The 22,952-nt window shown below is 29.1% G+C and overlaps 3 protein-coding genes, 1 long non-coding RNA gene and 2 other non-coding genes across 6 annotated transcripts; 1 reads left to right on the forward strand and 5 right to left on the reverse strand.

The window, feature by feature from the left end:
- Positions 1-111: 111 nt before the first annotated feature.
- On the forward strand, positions 112-5,983 carry LOC114398426 (gibberellin 2-beta-dioxygenase 2-like). Its single transcript, XM_028360620.1, has 3 exons — positions 112-506; positions 4,298-4,643; positions 5,624-5,983. Exons 1-3 carry the CDS (start codon positions 112-114, stop codon positions 5,912-5,914), a joined length of 1,032 nt encoding a protein of 343 aa, XP_028216421.1. The 3' UTR covers positions 5,915-5,983.
- Positions 5,984-7,726: 1,743 nt separating this feature from the next.
- Positions 7,727-9,648, reverse strand: LOC114399571 (transcription factor MYB108-like). The gene is made up of 3 exons (XM_028361770.1): positions 9,235-9,648; positions 8,985-9,114; positions 7,727-8,406 (listed from the first exon to the last, which is right to left on the reverse strand). The coding sequence occupies exons 1-3, from the start codon at positions 9,374-9,376 to the stop codon at positions 7,896-7,898; spliced, it is 783 nt and encodes a 260-aa protein (XP_028217571.1). The 5' UTR covers positions 9,377-9,648; the 3' UTR covers positions 7,727-7,895.
- Positions 9,649-12,996: 3,348 nt separating this feature from the next.
- On the reverse strand, positions 12,997-13,857 carry LOC114399250. The gene is made up of 2 exons (XR_003663689.1): positions 13,713-13,857; positions 12,997-13,599 (listed from the first exon to the last, which is right to left on the reverse strand). It is a non-coding gene; the product is annotated as an uncharacterized LOC114399250 (long non-coding RNA).
- Positions 13,257-13,356, reverse strand: LOC114400973. The gene has a single exon (XR_003664092.1). It is a non-coding gene; the product is annotated as a small nucleolar RNA R30/Z108 (small nucleolar RNA).
- Positions 13,475-13,584, reverse strand: LOC114401077. Its single transcript, XR_003664191.1, has one exon. It is a non-coding gene; the product is annotated as a small nucleolar RNA Z107/R87 (small nucleolar RNA).
- A 2,676-nt stretch (positions 13,858-16,533) lies between the features above and the next one.
- On the reverse strand, positions 16,534-18,275 carry LOC114399842 (transcription factor MYB2-like). The gene is made up of 3 exons (XM_028362061.1): positions 18,025-18,275; positions 17,783-17,912; positions 16,534-17,689 (listed from the first exon to the last, which is right to left on the reverse strand). Exons 1-3 carry the CDS (start codon positions 18,179-18,181, stop codon positions 17,260-17,262), a joined length of 717 nt encoding a protein of 238 aa, XP_028217862.1. The 5' UTR covers positions 18,182-18,275; the 3' UTR covers positions 16,534-17,259.
- Positions 18,276-22,952: the final 4,677 nt, after the last annotated feature.

Here is a 22,952-nt window from a genome sequence, read left to right on the forward strand (position 1 = left end):
ATGATACCACCTTTCTCTGACCAAGTCATACTCTATACCCTCCATAGCTAGGTGTTCTGTGTGTCAATCAAACCAGATATTTCTTTGTTTTATCAATATATATATATAGCAATGGTTGTGCCTTCTCCTTCTCCAACTTCTATCAAGACAAGTTACAAGAAAAAGAAGACGATAATAAAAATTCCAACGATAGACCTATCCATGGAAAGGACAGAGTTGTCGGAAACAGTGGTGAAAGCCTGCGAGGAATACGGCTTCTTCAAGGTTGTTAACCACAATGTTCCGAAGGAGGTTATTGCAAGAATGGAAGAAGAGGGTGCAGAGTTTTTTGGCAAAGCCACCTACGAGAAGCGTGGAGCTGGCCCAGCAAGTCCTTTCGGTTATGGCTTCAGCAATATCGGGCCCAACGGAGATATGGGTGACCTAGAGTATCTTCTGCTTCATGCTAACCCTCTTTCCGTCTCTGAGAGATCCAAAACCATCGCTAATGACTCCACCAAGTTCAGGTACCACTACTTCATTATCATCATTTGTTGATTTTTCTCGCCAACAATATTTACCTGTAGTACTAATCCTAGGTTTCTTTTTCTTTCCTAGATTATGGGTGAAAACGACATTAACGAAATAAAGTGAAAATGTTTTCTTTATTTAAACACCATGGTTGGTACAACAAAAAGCTGTCGTTTCCTTTTCCTTTATGTGTTTTTTTAGTTTTTTTTTTTATGTAATCACCACCGTAATTAAAGTCTTTTAACTCTAGATATTTTGCGCTGATTATGAGCTTTGACTTAAAGTTTAATTATACTTAAAATTTATAGTTTTTTTCAAAAATGTATTGTGTAGTATTTTTTTTAGTTTATGTATAAAAAACAAATATAGATAATTATATAACAATACTATCATTTTTCAACATTCAAATATCAAACTATTAATGAATATAATATTAGTACTCACTATTATTTAGCAAGTTAGAATAATTTTTTTAGTTTGTTTTTATTTTATTTTAATATATTGGTTATCAAAGGCTGATATGCAGTCTAATTTCATATAACTATCGCTTGAATTACTTTCATACATTTTATCTTATAAATTTTTATTTATTTATTATAACATACTGAAAAAATTGTTTAATTTTTCACTATAAAAACTTACATTATCAATTAATCATAAATGATGATAAATGACTGACTATGTTTTTTTAGGGTAAATTTGATTTGAAGGAAAGACAGGAGAAGAGAAAGAAAATAAGAGAAAGTTTAAAATCAGATCCTCCATTCCTTGTTTCCTATTTTGGAACTGTTTCAAGTAAGATAGAAGGGTGAAAAAAATAAGTGGGACCCTATATTTCTACAATATTTCCATTTTGGGAAGGAAAGATAAAATAAATTTGATTTTATATATGTAACTTAAATACCAAATGACATTTATTTTTACATTTTATATACATATTTTCTATCTTTCTATTTTTTATACAACCAATCAAGAGAAAAAAAAGTTTTATCTTTCTTTATTTTCATTTTCTCTCTTGCTAAGAAACAACCTAAAAATCAGCTCACATACTTTTTTTTCCTTTTCTTTTTCTTTCACTTTTTTTCTCCTAAATCAAACCAAGCATGAAAGTACGTAATTACAATAAAATTGAATAAACTTATCATATATAATATATTAAAAGTTTAATAATTATGCACACTTAGTTTAAAAACTTTAACAACATCAACTAATAAAATATCACCAATGACATACTTTTAAGTTAATCAGCGAAAGTCTACTTTCCATATACTGTTCATATTTATTTTTCTCATTTGTAAATGGATAAAAGTGTAAAAACCTTTTACATGTTTTATACTGTAATTACATTTAAATTAAATTCCTAAAAATAAGAAACGTACAAGTAATTAGTTGTATATAAACGAACGTAAAGGAGGAAAGTCAGGGAACAAGTCAACAAGGCCTTCTGTCTTTGTTTCTTAATTAACTGCCTAGCAGAGTAGCACCTTCAATATTGGTCTGTGGCTATAACTTGTTTGACCTATATGTGATATCGATGTCTAACTTATTGGATACAGGCGTTTAATATAATTAAAGTTGAATTATTTAGATATTATTTAAGTTTGATCCTTATTATAAATGTTTTTAATTAAATTTTACTTATTTTTTAACTAAATTCTAAATTAATTAAGATTTTTTCTGATAAATTGGAGAATTAAGAAAAAAAATTGTGATGTGTTTCTTGTTCTTGTATGTCATAATGAAAGAAGTTCTTTGCCAAAACCAGGCCATCTATAGCATATATATGGTATCCTAATCAAGGATAAGCATGCAAGCTACCTTTTGTTAATCAATATGAACCGTTTATGTAGTTGATTTCACGTGTTTGTTTCGTATGCATGATTAAGACTTATATGTGCACCTGTGAATAAATTGGATCAGGGTTTTCACTGCAACTGGATCCATCCATCGATCTGTGTTTATATCCATGATAGTCACGGTGAATTAATATTCTATTTACATAATAGTTTAAGGATTTAATTTTCATATATAGTAAAAAAAAACATATAACAATATCAACTAATTAAAAACTATCTTAAATATATTTTTTAGATTTATTATTACAACAGTGATCACTATACATAACAATATACATCTTATATATGATAGTATAAAAAACTTTACATCATTAATGTATTTTAATTAAATACATAATTTTATAAATCATGCACTTTTGTTTAACATTGGAAGGATTCAATTACTTTATAGCATTAAAATATGACCAAAAATATTTATCTTATTATAGTCTTATACAATTTAGCTGACTTTTGAAAAAATGAGCTGACTTTCTTTATGAATTTTCTATCAATTTAATAATAATATTAGAATTGCAAAAATGCGACGCAGCACGTGTACCGTCAAACAAATGGGCTACACCAACCAACATTTTAGGTGTGGATCTGATATCCAATTTTAAACAAATAAGACTATTAACGAAAAGACAAAAAAAATGAAAAGACAAAGATACACAAAAATAAACGAAATGATTCTAACAAACCATTTATATATATATATATATATATATATATATATATATATATATATATATTTGTCACATTTATTCATTTAAAATAAAAATTCTGTTAAAAGAATAAAAAGTCTGTTTTTCGTATTTTATCATTTTTTAAATAATGTAAAATTAATACAATAAAATTACAGTAAAAATAATCTATTAAATTTAATTGAAAAAATCCCCCTAATCTATAATTTTCGAATAAACAATAATATTTTAATACGAGCATATCATAATTTAGAACAAACATTTTTTTGCCTTTATGTATAAATATCTAGCTTAAATATGCTTTTAATCCAGCAAATTTTTTTTTGTCCTTATATGTTTATTTTTAATGTTAATTCTTGTAAGTTGATTTTTTTTTTTTAATTTTGATCTTGGTAATGAACAAAATATCTTACCGATATCAAACTTAAAAAAGTACAAACTTATATGAATCAAAAAATTAAAAAAATGTTAATCTATAAAGACCAAAAGCATATTTAAATCAAAATATTTTAATATTTGTCAGCGATTAACCTAAATTATTGATTATATTTTACCTACATTAATTTTATAACCGCTCACTAGCAACATTTTAGTTCTTTATATTCATTTGCTTAGGTAGATTTGATTTCAAATATGTATTTTTTGTATTACAAACAGATAATGTGTTGTATTTACCAATTTAGACTAATTGAAAGTATAAGTAATAATTTAAACTATATATAATTTGGCAGCCTAACCTGCTACAAGTTAACTCGCATTGGGCTAATTAAAAATGGAGCTGATATTTTTTTGATTAGATGGATCTTACTTTCCTACTCAGGCTGGGCCCATTGGCCCAAAACATAAACTGATAAAAAGCAAAGTAAAATGTACTAGAATCATGTTACACCTTGGGTTTTAGCATAAGCCGACAGTGACTGAGTTATGGACATTGCCCCCAGTGTCACAGTTCATGAACCTTCGTTAGAAAGGACAGCAAATTCAGGTTATTTGTGCTGGCATAATTTGCATTGGTTTCTCTTTGTACAATCTTGTGAGCGTGCCCACGCGTGACCAAATGTCCTTTTGTTTCCTGAAAATAGACCAAATCTTAGATGACTGAAGTCATGAAGAAGTTAGTAACTGACAAAACCCAAAGAATAACAAAATATCTGTTAGACTTTTCTTCGGCTTTTATTTTGTGGTAATAACAAATTGTATGTTAGTATTTACTATAGTATTCATAATCCCTCTATTTGTTTTTGGTAGTTGTGTTGTGAATGATTATGTAGAAGCAGTAAAAGAAGTAACGTGCGAGATTTTAGATCTGGTGGTTGAGGGATTAGGGGTCCCAGACAAGTTCGCACTAAGCAGGCTCATTAGAGATGTGAATAGTGATTCAGTTCTGAGGATCAATCACTACCCTCCATTGAACCAGAAGGTGAAGGGCAACAAGAATAGCATTGGTTTTGGGGCGCATTCTGACCCTCAGATCTTGACCATCATGCGGTCCAATGACGTGGGTGGGCTTCAAATTTACACCCGTGATGGGTTGTGGATTCCTGTCCCTCCTGACCCCAATCAATTCTTTGTCATGGTGGGTGATGTCTTCCAGGTTGGTCCCTTAATCAAACTCTATATCATAGCCACGATCAAGGTTTTCCAAAGTACAATTTTACATTCATCACATTCACATTTGTAAGGGAAAAAAACTAAAACGCTCATCAATTTTGGGTGTATTGAAGCATAGGAATAGAAATGAAAAATAAAATAAAATTATAAACTAGTTGAAAATTTATAAACTAGCTTAAATTTACAAGTTATAAGTTAAGAGTAAAAAAAAACTTTAAACTTATAAATCAGCTTGTTAGCTACTAAATTGATTGAGTGACTTATCAAATGCACTCTAAAGAAAGAAAGCCCTATACATTATAAGTGATGTCACGAGAAAGGGATTGAAGAATAAAAAGAAAATAGGTGAAAATGAGAGAGCTATAATTAAAAAGAAAGAGAAACTGAATGTATGTTTTAAATGTAGTTTATTGGAAATCAACTTATTCAAGAAACTGAATGTATGTTTTAAACGTAATTCATTGGAAATCAAGTGATTTGATATAAGTGATTAATATGTTAAAGATAAAGTCGGATCATTCAAATATTATTTGAGATTGATCATCGGTAAAAATAGTTTTTGATTATGTTTTATTTAACTTCTGATTAAACTTCAGTCAAAATCTATTTCTCCTGTTAAATTGAATGATTAAGAGGACAAACAAAATACAATTTCTTAGATATCGTATTATTCTACTATCAAACTTAGAGTTTCACATTCTTAATTTGCATCCATGTTTAATGTCAATCTTTATTATGTAAACTACCAAAGTGAAACTTTAATTTTTATCAAACAACAATACTAAAAACATATAAGAAACTACATTTAAATTTTATCTTTGTAACAATACTAAAAACATATAAGAAACTACATTTAAATTTTATCTTTGTAATAATCTCATTTCTAAATATATGGCAAAGTATTAGCTTGCAAAACATATACTGATAAATTTACATTTTTAATTTATGTTGACATGAATGAAGGTTTTGACAAATGGAAAGTTCATGAGTGTGAGGCACAGGGCATTAACCAACACATTGAAGGCAAGGATGTCAATGATGTACTTTGCAGCACCACCACTTGATTGGTGGATCACTCCGCTACCCAAGATGGTGTCACCACCACAAAATCCAAGTCTATATAAGCCCTTCACATGGGCCCAGTACAAGAAAGCAACATATTCCTTACGCCTCGGAGATTCTCGACTTGATCTCTTCAAGGCCCAGCTAGATACCCATCATGTATCTGCCTCTCCATCACAAATTCAATGTTAGTATGTACTATGTTATTGCCCTACATAATTAGTCAGGACACGGGAGGAGTAAGAATTGGGTAGTTATTTCTTCTTTTTTCTCAAGTCCTTTTTAGTTTGGAACATTTTTATATTCTTTAAAAAGCTGAAGTTAGGGATTTGTTTTATTTACAATTTAAAAATGTCCATTGAAGTGGTACTGTTGTGAAAAATATGACACCACTGTGAAGTCCAATTTTAATTCACGGGAATTCTGATATGATGACAATCTTCATACTATTTGAATTTCCAATGTAAAACATTATTCTATTATTATAAAAAAGGACTTTATTAGTAATTAAAAATTTCTATATTCAAAAGATAGGATATTTATGCTGATGATTTTGAACATAAGGAACCTAGCTTAGCAGTTCCTTCAGAAACTGATAATTTAGGTTTTCTATATTTTTTTAAAATTACATTTTTATTTGCTATTTCAAGAATGAAGATAAACCTAGGTTAGAAGTTCCTTGTGGAACAGTAAAAATAGGTTTTTTGGGGAAAAAAAAATTATACTTTGGATGGAAGAATCACTAGCTTCTTTCTTTTTTTTTTTTTTTCTTTTTTTTGTTTTTAAAAAAAAGTCTAATTCCTATCATTTACAAAACTAGTACCTCATATAGAGGTGAAGGATAATTGCCCGAAATCAAATCAGAGCCAAATTTAATTAAATCCTAAATCCCGATTTAAATTATTCTCAAACCCATCCATCCGCAAATTATATTATTTATCAACACAGTGCACACAGACACACAAAAAAAATCTATATCAGATCCTCTACATTTATTAGTTGTTCTATAAGGTTAAGGTTGTTAAAATACTTGTTTCAGAAGATCCAGTCATGCCACTGCAGCCACTGATGCATGTGTTCTATAAAGAAGAAGAAAATAGGTCATGCCACTGCATGCATCTCACAGACCAAAATCTCCTCAATAAGAAAATGTCATGTCGATTAAAAAAAAAAAAAGATGCAACTTACTTAACAATTAACAACAGGTTTTATGACGATTAACGGTGTTATGTTCCTTGGTGTACGACCTTGAGTTGGACCAAATAGATTAGAGTGTGTAGATCTGGGCCTATTTGTAAGATCTGCAGCAATTACTATTAATCGGGATTTTGGGTCAGCTGTGCTGTGACCATGCATGGGACAGAAAAATAAAAGAAAGTTGACTGTCCAGTTACATGTGAACATCTCAAAACGAAGAACTAAAAAGTTTTAGTTTCAAAGGTTGCTGCTGTTAGTGCCTCAGCTCCAACAACAAAGTCATCCAATTTGAATCATATTATACTGAATATCTCCTAGTCTTAATTCATTAATGTCAAACCTCTGTCACGTTTTCGTTCTTCTCTTCTAGATAACACAAGTGTAAAAGACCGTGACTTGCAAGCCACTCCCAGAAAACTAGTTTCCAGATTAATTTTCCATTCGCAATAATAATCAAACCCAACTTTTCATCTCTCAGAATTAGCAAAACTTATATATCGTGTAGTAGGCTCCATTAGCATTCTTCTAGAATCATGAACTCATCTCTCTCTTTCACATTTTGTAGCGTAAAATTTATGATAAAAATTAGGAAAAATGCTAAACTACACGAGCATGAAACTGCAACAGAGATAAATCGATTTTCATTGATAATTTTTTTTTTATATTTATAAGCTGTTTTTTTCCAGCCAAATACAACTCATCACATGTTATTTCTGTCAAAAACTTACACTCATGCATTTGTATGATTTTTTCGAATCACATTTTATTACTCTATTATTAATTCTATTTGTTGTGAACAAAATCGTCTTCTGGGAAATTAAAATACTCATCATTATCTCTTAGAAATCAGGCTAAATTAAATTTACAACAAATAGCAGTTCTCTTGAAATTAATTGAAGTATACATAATAATAGTTACGTTGATACTTGATAGATGCAAATTAATTTCACCTAAGTTTAAAACAAAGATGCATGTTTCACGACAAGTCATGATCAGCGAGCAGCTGTTGCAGAAAGCAAATATTTTCATCCGTCCACAAGTCCGAACCACCAAAACCATTTCCTGCTATGTCCGAGTAGTAGCAATATTCTGCACTATACGATGAGGAACTACCACCACCCATTAGATTGTAAGACGCACTAGAGTCATAGAGAGAAGGCGCGTGGGCATCAAGGGCTGATGATGACACCTCCGACAACAAACTTGGGTTGGTCGTCATGACTCCGCAAGGGTCACTGTGTGCTTGAGCGTTGGAGATTAACGTGGTTTGGTGGGCTTGGCCTGATGATGATGATGATGATGATGAGGCCTGAGCTTGGATCCGCTCTAACATACGTGGCATCCACACAAAACGCAACGTGTCCCTGAATTGCTTGCTGTTCACCTCACACTTTAGTTGCTTAGCCTGCTTTACCACTCTCGTTCTCCAATAGTTCTTTATCTCGTTGTCTGTTCTTCCTGGTAAATGTTCAGCTATTTTCGACCACCTTCATTTTATAAAACAAATAACACAACATCACTTCAATTACCAAGTTCTATCACTAACAGATTAAAAATTGGTCAAACTGCTATTTGCTTGCTTCATCTTAAGTTTCAGTTCTGTGCAGGAAATCACCACCTAATTAGGGGATTCAGCATAAGTAATTCATGTGCTGTTGAAATTAAGGTTGAATCATTTGAATAATATTTGAGTTTGCTTCTTGATAAAAATAATTATTAATCAGATTTTATTTACCTCCTATCTATATTTTTCTCATTAAGTATATGATGGTATATTGAGTGTTTCTCAAACATTTTTCAGTTTTAATGTATGTACAACATTTTTTTAGCGGCTTATATTAATTGGAGAAAGTGTTTGTGGCTGCTTTATACTACTAAAACCTAAAAAGTCTTCCATATATGTTAGTAGTGACGCGAACCAAAACTTTAGCAAACATGGATGCATGTGAAGGGATTAAAATTTACAATTTTCTTGTACAAGAGACTAAAAATAAGAAAAATTACATGAACCAAGGAATATTTTAACCTAAAAAATTTAATGAATAATAAACATAAATGATAATACCTGTTGCCCCAACGGGAATGGAGGTCAAGAATCAAGAGCTGTTCTTCGAGGGTTATGTTCCCACGTCGAACATTTGGACGCAAGTAGTTTAACCATCTTAATCTGCAGCTTTTGCCTGTTCGTTTTAGACCTGTAGTTGAAAACGTGATCAGTGTGAGTAACTAGGATTAAGATAATCATAAGACTTAATTTAATCAGCTATATATATATATATAAACACATAAATATAAATATATGTTGTTTTGCTTGCCTGTGTAGCGAGCGACAGAGTTCCAGTGACCTTCCCCATGGACAGTGATGTAATTGAAGAGAACAGAATCCTCTTCCTCTGTCCATGGACCTTTCGTTATTGACATCTCCTCTTCACTACTTCCTGATAAACTCCTCTCCATCTCACAAAAATTTAACAACTTAATTAATTGTTGTGTGGCTTTTCTTTTCCGTTTATGGAGTGTTTGTTAGAGAGAAAAGAGAGAGAGGTAATAGTTTTGGTTGAGATATGGTTTGGCTAATTCTGTTATAAGTAAGATCATACTAATGAAGGTGATTATATAAATAGATTTGAGGATCAAACTCATCCGTCGTTGGATTTAGGAGGATTTGCACTTTTGGGTAGAAGTAATTTTCTATACCAAAACAATTTTGGTGGGCTGCCAAATAGTTCTGCAACTATGACTTGTTAATCGATTATTAGATATTAAACTAGTTTTTATTCCTTAGCTTTTCCTGTCTTTTAAACTTTGATCTGAGGTTAAGCGTTGACTCTTTGACTTCTTAACACGTTTATAGGACAAGTGCACCTTAATATATACTCCTTTGATTTGACCACACAGAGTCAAATACACAGTGGGTTTGCGGCGACTTTTGGTCAGCATTCTGGAAAAAAAAAACGGAGGGGTCTTGTATCTGCCCAACTTTATTGCGACCATAATTTCTATTTATTACTATATTTTGACACATTCTACGCGATTTTGCAAAACGTTGGTTGTGTCAAAAAAATCTTTTTTTTTTGTACGAAAATATTCAATTTAATTAACATCAACTTATGTTAGTATAAAAGTGGAAGTATTTTTTATTAAAAATAAATGAATAATTTTTGTATGATAAATACTTCCTTTTTAATCAAAATACTCCTTTCTTATATCCTTAACATCAACCCTGAGAATTAGTTCTAATAAAACCGTTAAATATTATTAGATTTTTTTCCACCACTAAACGTATGAATACAGTACTGATGATGCATAATTGTTTCAATTAGTTAGTGGTTCTGAATTTAAACCTTAATATGTAATTTTGTTAAATATTTTTTACTTTTAGAAAAAAATTCCTAGGGGCCTTGCTCCCGCCCCCTCCTCCCTCAAGATCCTTCGTATACATATACATGAGAAGAAAAATAAGTTAATATTAATAAAGAAAGTTCGATTTAAAAAATAGAATATTAAATTAATGTTTACTTAATCTTCCTTCTAGTAATAGATTTTATCTTTAGTTTACACAAACTTAATAATAAATACTTTTCTGAAACTTTCTATTTATCAAATAATAAAAGACAATGTAGCAATTTTTCACTCGTGTCTATTTTGAATTTTTTATAGTTACAATTTAATCAAAATAACTGATAATAAAAAAATTAAACATTATTATGTTTAACTTATAATAATTATTTAAAAGTTATTCTTAATTGATTAGCAATATAAAAATGTTTATACTTAGTAGATGAAACTTTAACTCTTATAGTTGACATATCACTACCAAATCTCCCCCAAAAGATGGTTAGTTAAAGTTTTACCCACTAACTATAAACATTTTTATATCTTAAATCAATTAAGAATAACTTTTAAATAATTATTATAAGTTAAACATAATAATGTTTAATTTTGGGTATATTTAGATTCTTGTCAAATTTGAAAAATATTATTTTAATTCTTATAAAATTTTTGTATTAATTTGATTTCTGTAAAAATAAAACATATTTTATAGTCTTAAAGTGATAACTCCATTATATGATAATCTAATGTAGATAAAAGATAAATATGTAATTTGATTACAAATAAATTAAATAATTTGTGGTAATTAAAATTCTTTTAAAATAATGAATTAAACAATTTTTTGTTACTAAAGCCCCCCAAATATTATAATGTCACTTTATGGACAATTTTCTCACACTTTGTGATTAAGGGAGAAGAAGAAATAATGGTGTGTTTTTGTGTTTTCTAGATGCACTTGAAAAAATAAAATAAAAAAATTAAATTCAAACATACTTTATAATTAAAAAATAAAATAAAAATTGTCTAACAAAATTATAATTAAAAATTATCAAAAATGTTTTATTTTTATAAGAAATAAATTAATACAAAAAATTTAATGAAAACCATAATAATATTTTTCAAATTTTACGGTACTTCAAACATACTTTACCAAAAAATTAAACATCATTATTTTAAATTGTTAACTTAAAATAATTATTAAAAGTTATTGTTGTTTGATTAGCTATATAAAAATGTTTATACTTAGTAGTTGAAACTTTAACACTTATAACTGACGTATCACCTCGTAAAAATATTCCTTATTAGTAACATAACCAAGTCTTTTGTGGGAGACTTGGCAGTGAAATAAAAGATCAACAAAATAAAGTCAACTAGAATATTTAAGATAAAATAAACAACAAAGTAGGGAAAGGAACAATGACACGTTTTTTCTTTTAAGAAACTATCTATTCTTTCAAGACCCAAAAATTGATCTCAACTCTCAAGAGAAGATGTAAAAATTGCGGAATAGATTTGTCCCTCTACTTATTCCTTTGGAATCAAATATATGTTTGATACAAAGTTGTAAAAATATATGTTCAAATTCTAATATGAACTTGCATGCTTAATGTATAAAAGGAGAAGGAAAATTTTATTCCTTTAGAATTATCGGGTTCGATTTTAATTTTGAAATGAAAAAAATGCAAAATAAACAAAATTTTCGTCCAAGTATATATGTGTTAATTTTGGATTGACAATAAATTAAAAATTAAAAATTATTTTTTAAAGAACAAGTCAATATCACTCTCACAAATTAACTTCGGCTAGAGCTTTCTTATTCATATTACTTTAATCTCCCTAAACATGAACCTCCTTTATCTACTAAATCAGTTTTTTTAGCGACAAAAACAAGTGTGTATTTTACTAATACCCCAAGGAAGCATGTGTAATTTACTCTCATCTTAATCTCTACGAGGCTTTTTGTCGCTGGCAATGGAGGCTGACCAAAACTCAGAGGGAGCAGGGCAAAGTGAAAGCAGAGGAGGAACGAATGACCAAATTTCTTCCACTCGGAATGAGGAATGAGAGGAGGCATACATGATAGAGAAGAACAAGGGTAATTGTTGATCTGGCATAATAGAAGAACTTGCATGGCGGAAGCATTGATTTGAGAATTTTATTGTTTGATTATTGATTGTGTTTTGATTTTGTATTATTTGGGTTTTATTTCATCCGATTGATAAGTTGACAATTACTTAGGATCTTCATCTGCCCCAAATTTGTTCTGCATCGCCGTTATTCTTATACAACAAAAATATTTTGTTTTAAGAACAAAGTTCAACAAACGGTTCTCAAAGCTAACGATCCAAGATCAACACCGTGGACGAACGAATACAATTGAGTTCACCCTTGTGACAAAGGGTGGGAAGATCCACTACTGGTTATGCTCCATATACCATAAACAAAAGACTAATCTACAGTCATTCACATGGTCTGCTCTATAACAGAACCCATTAACAACTAACAAAATTCAATCACTAGATCTAACTTAACAGCTGCAAAATTTTAAACCGCATAAACTAAATCCAGTAATACAAATTGTTAAACTGAATCCAGTATATTTAAATGCAGTGAACAAGCACAAATAATTGAACGCCTCTTTCATTGTTTATATACACTTTCATAAATCTTTAAATTTTATTCGTCTAGTTTCTTCCCTCAATTTCAGTCTTAATCAGATAATGTAAAAAGCATCTTCCACAAGATCCAAAATTAAAAATCCATTTGTGTTTCGCAAAAATCAAAATACACATTCAGTGGTCTCAGACTGACAAGACACATCATAAAATAATAAAACCAGATACTCACTCAGCCAATGTAGGCAAATTGAATTCATCACTGACCTCAACGGTATCAAAACAGAACGTAATAATAATTCATAAACCGAATTAGATTAAGAGAAAAAAAAATAGGTACAATGATGATCAGTATAAGAGAAAAAGGCAAAATTTAAGGGGGAAAGAGATCACTCAGTGATGACTAAGATTTTATGGTTCGATTCTGCCAGCAATTTTCCTCAACTCTAAATCAGAAGAGGGAGCTTTTGTATCCTCATTGCGATGACTCTTTCCCCACACACAAAACATACTAACAATTGCAACATTGAAAAAAAAACAACAGAAAAACAAACATTTCAACGAAGCGAGTAATAATCAAAGAAATAAGAAAACTAAAAATGGAAGAGATCACTCAGTTCAGCGGGGTAATCGACACGCATGGCAATCTCCACAAAGAGAGAAAGCTCTGCATTCCGGTCTGTTGAGCTTGAATTTTATGGAGTCATCACCGTGATCTTATACGATCCATAGCTAAAATTCATCACACAAAAATATAATAAGGAAAAATAATACATATATATATGTATGTATGTATATATATATGTATGTATATATATATGTATGTATGTGTGATGAACCCAAACCTAAGACGTTAATAAGAAACAGAACGGAAAGAAAATGTAACGCGATAAGGTAGCGTCGCCGGTTGCCCAGATGCAGAATGTTGCTGTGACTGTTAAGGATGGATCTCGCGTTCTTAATTTATAGGAAGCATACTAGGGTTTCTGATAAGGCGAGAACAATGGACCAGACGCCGTCGTTTTAAAACAAATGAAACCTCGATTAGAGAGACTAGTGGGCTGGGCTGGCTACAATCCCTTGTTTTTTTTTTTTACTTTTTAGTTGAACAAAAGAAAAACGACACCAGAAATTACAAAGGAACTATCATTCCCACCACCAACTCTTGCTATTGGCACTACCCCGTGGGTAGTTTCTTTTTTATTTCCATAACTGCTCTTTACAGTAAAATATAGTTCCATTGTGTATTATATGCAGAGGAATCAAAATTTAGTTGTGTTCAACAATAAAATCATGATTTCGTTATATATTGTTTTGTCCCTAAACAACACAAACAAAATCATGTTTTCTTTGTGTAAAAGGGGTTTAAAAAAAAATACACAAAAAAATCTTAATTCTATTGAATTGTTCAACAATAAAATCATGATTTTGTTGTATAAAAGGAGGTGTAAAAAAAATACAATAGAAACATGATTTTATTATGTATTTAGTAAAAAATACACAACAAAATTATGTTTCCATTGTATTTTTTTTACACCTCATTTTAATTAGTTTTAATTGCAAGTTACTTTTTTCAAAGCAATAAAATTAATTGTGATATAATTTACCATTTTTAATAGTAACCATTTTTTTAAAAATTGAATTAATAGGATAGAAGTTACCATTTATAAGTATAACCATAATTATTATTATAACAATTACCTTAATCAAACCAATTTATGTTAATTTGTATCATAATTCATTTTATTACAATTAAAAATGGAGTGAAATAAAATAGTTTGAGAGGAAGGAAAATGGTGGGATTGTCATGATAGAGAAGTGAAAGAGGAAGGGAGAAGGATTTAAGATGTAGAAAAACTCACTGAGTATAAAATGGTCATTTGCTAAGGCGTGGATAGTGCCAATAGTAATTCTAGTAATAACAAATAGCAATGCTCAAATTACAATCAGCTTGCGTTACGATCGTGTTCTGTTTGTTAGAATTGGTGCCCAATTTTGATATTTAACTATTTTTGTTGCTCTATCCATTTTTTAAAAATTAAACTAGTGGAAAAACAGGTACATGCCTGTCCACATTTTTATTTTTTATTATATATTAAAAATTTATTATTTACAAAAAGATGTGAAAATGAGGAGGATATGACAGACTAAATAGAAAATGATAAAATGAACTTAAAATAGTTCATGTAAGTTAATAATTAAATAAATATTTGTAATAATCAATATAAAGCATAAATTAAGAAAATAAAATTAATTTTTCCGTAGTCTAGCTCAATTCGTTAAAATATGGGTCACTTCTAACAAATCTCAAGCAGCTTAAGCTTATCCGTTTACCAATTCTATTCTTACCTTTTGTTTATTCTGTAGTTACAATTAAATGATCTTTTTTTAGATTAATGCTGTTTGGTAAGAATATTTTTTAGTGAAAATACTATGAATCCCATTTGTGTTATTTTGATTGGTTAATTGAATAATTTAACAAATGGATACAATTAGGGAATTGATGGAAATCACCTGGGGGTGTCTTCGTATACAAGATTCGTGTATTAACCTTTCATACCAAACATCATTGGACCCTTATCTTTATTCCACTCAATTTTTGTAGCAAAAAGTTGGAGGAGCCTAAAAGTTATATGCCATCAATAAATCTGTTCAGCCTCCAATTTATTCATCCACTTGCCATTATTACATTTTATTATCAAGTGTTACTCAATTGCTAGTTACAGGGTACACCCTCCCTCTTTCTCTCTTTTTTTTCTGTGATTTTTTTTTTTTATTGTTTCTTACATTCATTGTGCCTTTGCACGGGCCCATACCTAGTTTTATTTAAAAATTGTCAAATAATATTACGTGAAATGAAACACGTGTTATCATTTCAAACATGAATACATTTGCTATTCAATATGTGTATCATGAATGTATTTTTATATGTTAGTTTCAATTTTTTACTTTAAATAATATACTTAACAATATAAATAACATATATAACAACGACTTCAACATATTGAATATGTATTTCATAGTTTACTTACTTTTAAACCACATACATCTCTTAAAAAAATTGGTTAATGCAACTTCATTTACAATCTTCCATAAATAATTAATTATCTTGCAATTTATTTGCTGTCCACACATGTACTACACTGATTGATCAAGAAGATATGCTTGATTTTGTTTTTGCTTCACATCAAGTTTTATACAATGGATGTGCTGCTACATATACTCATTTTCGCCTGCCATTATGCTACACTGATTGATATTTTGAAGTTCAAAATTTGTCTTTTTGCAAATATTATACTATAGATATTAAATTCAACATATATATAATTTATTGTCAAGTTTCTTTACAACATACACGAGTATCGTACTAGTTGTCAAATAATGTTAATTAAGTAAAATAAAACACTTGTTATCATTTCAATGTATACATGTTATGTTCTGTCATTTCAATTATTAATCAATTAAAATAGTTTATATAAGTTAATAAATAAATAAATAATTGTTTTTATCGTGAATTAAGATTGGATGTTTTTTTTTCTTTTTTTTAGTTTACTTAAACGACTTTAATTTCAAATACAGTACCACTCAAAAGTGAGATATGTGGAGGCCATTCACCAGCCGTGTCACTCGTGCTGAATATCAATCTAAGCACAGAAACAGAAACAATGTTTAAAAGAAGAAAAAATAAAAGGTCAACTTTTCCAAATACAACATATTATCGTCTATGCTTTTGACATATCGAACGGGACCCGTGTAATAACTTCTTACATGGAACACATAATTCTTGCTTCATTTACATAAACTCTTCTTGTACAAGCGTAAAAGCAACTGAGAGTTGTAGTCGAGGTGATCCACATCTTTCACCAAGCTTGTGGTAGGGGTTGGGTCTAGTAAACACTGATTTGAGTGTCGAAATCTTTGAAGATACCTCATGAAAACTTGATAGAGAAAAAATAATCTTCAATTTTCGAATCTGGCTCGAATGTTCTTCGTTTATGTAACTCTATGGGTTAATGCTTATTCAGCCGAATAATAACTAATACACACATGGATGGATATATATATATAGAGAGAGAGAATTGTAATAATCCAGGTTAATTGCCCTCGTACCATTCCACTCCATACCAAAGAAAATAAAACGTAAAAGCAAGCCACTCGCCTCTCTGAAGAGAGCACATACCAAAGCTAATAATCATAAAGAAGCTTACTTTTATTGGTTAATAAAGTAAAAGACAAAGCGCATGCATCTTTTTAAAGTAGAAGCAACTCTAGGACAAACTCATTGACCTGTCCCTTATGACTGATGCGATTTTACTTACAATCTTTGCTCATCAAAGTCACCAAATTAGCACACACTTGCTCTGCTTTATTTGGCTTTGTTTTTGTGCTGCGTCACGCAAGGAAATTGTGTTTAATTTCCAAATCATCCCACAAACTTTCCATCAAGTCCCCACCACCTAAAGGTAACGTGCTATTCCCATTGAAACAGTGGCATGCACCCCAAACATGATGTTCAGAATCTAAAGGAGCGTTTAACTCCAAGGAACCATGAAACTCATGTTGGGCCTGAGCGGTTGGGTTTGGGCCAAGTTGCGAGGTGGCAATATGGGCCGGGCCGTGAGTTAATTCCGATGGTATTGGTAATGGTGGCTGAATCCGCTCTATCAAACGGGGCATCCACACGCAACGCAAAGCATCTTGGAACTGTTTACTGTCCACGTCACAATTGAGATTCCTTGCTTGCTTAATCACTCGGGTCCTCCAATAATTCTTTATTTCGTTGTCTGTTCTACCCGGAAGATGCCGAGCAATTTTCGACCACCTATAACATCATTCTTATTAACGTACGTGGTCGATTATGCGGATTAATTTATTCCACTAACTCACAAACATGTTCAAATTAATTAATAATTACCTATTGCCCCAGCGAGAGTGGAGCTCCAGAATAGTTATCTGTTCTTGGAGTGTTATATTTCCGCGACGAACATCGGGACGCAAGTAGTTTAGCCATCTTAACCTGCAACTTTTCCCCGATCTTTTCAGGCCTGCACATATTATTAGAATTGAAAAAAGAATGGCGTTAACTAAATGATTTTCTATTTATTTTTTAAATATGCAGGAGATCGAAGAGAATTTTTGTTTTGGCAAAATAAGTGCCTGCAGAGCGTGCGAGGGAATTCCAGCGACCGTCGCCGTGGGTGGCGACGTGATTTTGGAGAATGGTGTCCTCTTCAACGCTCCATGGACCTTTTCTGATTTCTTCTTCACAATCCAGCACTATGGACCGTGCTTTCTTCACCTTATTAACATCCATTTCTCTTATTATCTATACATCGTTAGCTACCGTGCTGCCTGTGACTTGTTGGGAGATAAGTGTAAGTTATCAGCACTATATACTACTATAGGAATGCAGGGGATGGATGTTGCCTTTGTTTTTTAAGCGTGACCAAGTATATATAGCTACCAGTTGCACCATCCATTCGTGTCGGTTTTTTTTAACAATATTTTTATTTTTTTTGTTTTAAAAGTTAAGCTTAAATAAATATATTTTTCATACTTGTAAATTTTGATTTCCTTGTTTAAATTTCGCATTTTTTTTGTTTTTCTATTCAAAATAAAATTATGTTTAATTTTAGTATTTGTGATGGGTCTTGATCCATTAAGTGATGATGTAATATTTATGGATTTTAAATGATAACAAATACTAAAAATACACATAAAAAATTTAGATAATAAAATTTAAAAAAAATCAAATTAGATAATAAACTTAAAATAGAATATATTACAAATATAAAAATATATTTAAGTCTTAAAAATAACATAATTTTCTACTCTTTTTTAGTCACGGGTTAATTTTTATTTAGTCTCCTACTTTTTTAACTAAAATACATTTATCACCAAAAAAAAGTAGAGAAATATATATATAATAAATGTAGTAAAAGTATTTTTAACATGAGAATCGTAAATCACTATTTAGTGAACCCTACAAGTCATGTAGAATCGCAAATCTTAATAGTAGATCTTATTCTAAGATCTTAGATAAATTTTGATATACAAATTTCACATGAATCTCATGTTAGTGTTCTTCTTCCCCACTTTTTCTTCTTCTCCCTTTCCCCTTTCCCTCTGCCTCGACCCCCCCCCCCTTTCCCTTCCAGACCTAGTTTTTTTTTTCCTTCATCTTCTTCTATTATTGCATTGCAACTGTTATTCTTCCTCTTATGTTTTACTATTACCATCACACAATTATTTTTTTTATTAAATTGTACGAATCTACACTATTCTCCCCTAAGAAGAATTGGAGATCTTGATGGGTGCTTTGTTGTTGGATGTGAGAAAGATTAGATCTTTAACTTAAGATCTATCTCAAAGATCCAGCATTAAAGATGCTCTAACTACTTGATCAAAAATGAAAAAATCCATTACATTTCCTAATTGGTGTATAAAATATTAAAATTTTTAAATGAATGCATAAAACTCACGGGACTACCCTTATTTAATTTTGTCTTATTCTCTTTTTCTCCGAGTTTAGAAGAAGGTTTTTAAAAGGGCCTCATTAGTTTTTATGTATATATATATTCTGTCCTCTCCTTTCCTTCCCCTTATTTTCTTGCCATTTAGTTAAATATAGAGTGTAAATGTACTTGAAACTCACATCAAAACTTGAATGGTTGTTGTGCTTGAAATTATAAGACAAGGGTAGATTAAGATTATTAGCTTTCTCTTAATAACTGTTTTAAAAATTATATCTAAAATAATTTGTAATTAATCAATATAAATAAATCTTTTCGAAAATCAAACTCAATGAATAACACCTCTGACTACATTCGTAAGCCCAAAAGAAAAAACCCGACAATTGTCACTGTTTCCTATTCACCTTCTTCTTGTTTTCTCCTTGCGTAATGAATCAATGTATAGACTTGTTAAGGAATAGAGCAATCAATCCAAATCAAATCTTTCCCAAGAATGAAGGTGTCGTCCGTGGAAAACATGCTCTTACTGCGTGTCACGGAACAAACAAGATCAAGAAAAGGTTACTCATTACAACTACAAGATATAAAATTTTAGTAACTACGAGAATTAATAACTCTATATATATCAGTTGCAATACATTATCATACACTGAACAAACATATGCAAATACATTGGTAGACCATATACATATCAACAACAACGTGTCAGATTGTCGATGATGCTTCAAAACTTTTTTTTATTGAATTGACTAATTTTTGTGTTTTTTAAAATCATTTGATACTTAATCAAATAAATTTGACTAATGTATAATATACTTTTTTAAAATCTAAATAAATGTTGATTATAAATTTTCATTTCTGTGGAAATATTTCTTCTTAATATTTTATGTTTGAAAATTGGGATCTGAGAGCTTCGGATAATGGTCAAAAGTTTAAAAAGAAACTAAATAGTTTAAAAAGAAAATAAATAAATAATATATCCTTAAATGTCAAGGAGATTTATTAAGTTAATTGAACATAAATTATTGTAAATTTTTTAACATTGTCTTTATATGAATAAAATAATACCCTTGAATATTGTATGAGCTCCAAGTTCATCAATAATAAATTCCATGACCAAACATAGGAATATTACTAACACATAACGGTGCGTTAGCTGTGGTTTAAAGCAGTTATGGTTTTCCCATATTTACCCAAAACCCTACGCCTATTAAATATTGTATAATATATATTTGTTATGTTGAAACATCCAAAATATATAAACCTCATGACTGAGTATCGGATAACAGAAATACAAGATAATTAAGCTGTGTGCATTCATTTTATTTTGATTTTTGAGAGAAAGAATGATGCACTATCAATGTCAAAAGTTTTATATAGTTATCTAATTACAATAATAAATTTATTAATTTTTAAAGTAATTATCTTAAAATAATTTAAATGATTATTTATGATTGAATAACAATATAAATAATAACAAATAAATAAAAATTATATTTTTTTAAGGAAATATAAATTATATTTGAGATACGGGGTTAGGCAATTAACTATACGAGTTAAAGATAAAAAAAAAACTTATGATTTTCATATTTTTCAATATCAAAGGTTTGTGTTTTAATTATTTTAAAAACTATATCTGAATTTAATATCAATGTCAAAATATACATATCATTTTTAGTGACAAATTAGAAGTTAAATTATTGCATTCCAAAGTTAGAACACAATAAAATTCAACATAGATCCATTAATTGACTGCTATTGGACATGATTACATGGTTTACTTAACATATAGTGAGATAGCTAGTCATCAAATATTGAACTTCAATTCATAATATATGCCCACGCCTTATATATCCATAGAGAATGCCGGGAATATAATTCTTTGAAAACTACAACAACCCACACACAAAATACTCAGTTATCCATAAGACACATATAAATAAAACTTAGTATATGTTTTTATCTTCGGAAGATCTTTTTATAATTATCATTGTAATTTTTTATATTTTATAATCGCCTAGATAAAAAACTATAATTACAAATTGTTCGATAAATTATTTGTCTATTTATAGGAAGAAATGATGGTATATGAAAAGATAATTATTAATATTAATTGTGTATTCATTAGCTTTTGAAAATAAAACGTATAATTGAACATTAACTTGGATTTCTTAATTTTTGATTGAAATGTTACCCAAAGGTAATTAATTGAGCAGTTAAGTTATAATGAATGCTCTTCCATTAGTGCAAATAAATTTTTCTGTTATTATTATTCTTTGATTTTAATTTAATGACTTGTTATTTTTTTAGTTTATTTATCTTTATAAGAATTGTTATAGTTTCAAAATTTATATATGATAATTTAACTATTATAAGGATTACTTATATATAAGAATCATTATTTATATGTGTTAATAATTTTTTTAATATTATTATATGTTATTTCATATGTCATTATTTTTTTAATTTGAAATGAATTAAAAAAGATAACGTTAATAATAATAATAATAATAATAATAATAATAATAATAATAATAATAATAATAATAATAATAATAATAATAATAATATTAACTACATTATTATTTACAACTATTTTATATTTATGATATACGATGGGTATATTATTATTGTCTGATTTGTATATTATTTTTATTTTTTATATTAAATTTAATCAATATCATAGATTATGGACTATTTAATTGATTATCTATAAATAATTCTATTTATTATATTATTATTAACTAATATTTTCAAAATTATATAAGAATTATCATTAATGCAGCCCTTATTTATTTATTTATTTGTTAAAAGTAGATCTCAAGTCTCTTAATTATATCAATTTGTCCAAATATTAATTTAAGATAGTAAAACCATACTTAGATTGTGATGACGCATAAATGTAAATTTGATATAAGTTAAACCATAGAATTAGCATGTGCAACGGTGAGAAAACACATTCATATAATTGTGCATAATTGAAGTTTTAAGATTTTTTAATCCAAAAGCCATTTGATATAAGTTAAACCATAGAATTAGCATGTGCAACGGTGAGAAAACACATTCGCATAAATGTAAATTTGATATAAGTTAATTGTGCATAATATGAATCTTACGGTGAAAAAATATTAAAATTATGCATAATTGAAGTAATTAGAATTTAAAGTATAAATTAATATTTAAGATTTTAACAGGTTACACATAATTGATTTAAAGGAATATATATTTAAAAATAAATAAAATAGCAAAATAATTTCTAAAGAATATAACAGACTAAGAAATTTAGTCGCCCTCAAAAGGATGAATTTTAATTCAATATAAAAAATAGTATTAATATAAATTACAAAATACATGTATATATATAGGTTCCGAATGGAGGAAAAGTGTTCAATCACTACAAAAGTATAAATGTCAATTATCCAAGATAAAAAATGTTAAGTACTCATAATGTTTTTGTTAATATATTTTTTTATAAACCTAAATTATTTATATAGATATTATAAGTTCAACTTAAAAGTAATAATATATATAACATAATACCAAAAAGTAATAATATAATATAGTATGACATAACTTTATATATTCTTATAATTAAATATGTTATTATATTAT

Source organism: Glycine soja, chromosome 19 (genome assembly GCF_004193775.1).
Source record: "Glycine soja cultivar W05 chromosome 19, ASM419377v2, whole genome shotgun sequence".
NCBI classification, from domain to species: domain Eukaryota; kingdom Viridiplantae; phylum Streptophyta; class Magnoliopsida; order Fabales; family Fabaceae; genus Glycine; species Glycine soja.

What these genes read in the sequence shown, in the direction of transcription:
- LOC114399571 (XM_028361770.1), bottom strand. Translation starts at nt 9,376, where the DNA reads ATGGAGAGGAGTTTATCAGGAAGTAGTGAAGAGGAGATGTCAATAACG. An exon ending in CTCTGTCGCTCGCTACACAG is followed by an intron (nt 9,115 to 9,234) that starts GCAAGCAAAACA and finishes TTTCAACTACAG; the next exon opens with GTCTAAAACGAACAGGCAAA. An exon ending in CATTCCCGTTGGGGCAACAG is followed by an intron (nt 8,407 to 8,984) that starts GTATTATCATTT and finishes TATAAAATGAAG; the next exon opens with GTGGTCGAAAATAGCTGAAC.
- LOC114399842 (XM_028362061.1), bottom strand. Translation starts at nt 18,181, where the DNA reads ATGGATGTTAATAAGGTGAAGAAAGCACGGTCCATAGTGCTGGATTGT. An exon ending in TTCCCTCGCACGCTCTGCAG is followed by an intron (nt 17,913 to 18,024) that starts GCACTTATTTTG and finishes TAATATGTGCAG; the next exon opens with GCCTGAAAAGATCGGGGAAA. An exon ending in CACTCTCGCTGGGGCAATAG is followed by an intron (nt 17,690 to 17,782) that starts GTAATTATTAAT and finishes ATGATGTTATAG; the next exon opens with GTGGTCGAAAATTGCTCGGC.
- LOC114398426 (XM_028360620.1), top strand. Translation starts at nt 112, where the DNA reads ATGGTTGTGCCTTCTCCTTCTCCAACTTCTATCAAGACAAGTTACAAG. An exon ending in AATGACTCCACCAAGTTCAG is followed by an intron (nt 507 to 4,297) that starts GTACCACTACTT and finishes TGTTTTTGGTAG; the next exon opens with TTGTGTTGTGAATGATTATG. An exon ending in TGGTGGGTGATGTCTTCCAG is followed by an intron (nt 4,644 to 5,623) that starts GTTGGTCCCTTA and finishes ACATGAATGAAG; the next exon opens with GTTTTGACAAATGGAAAGTT.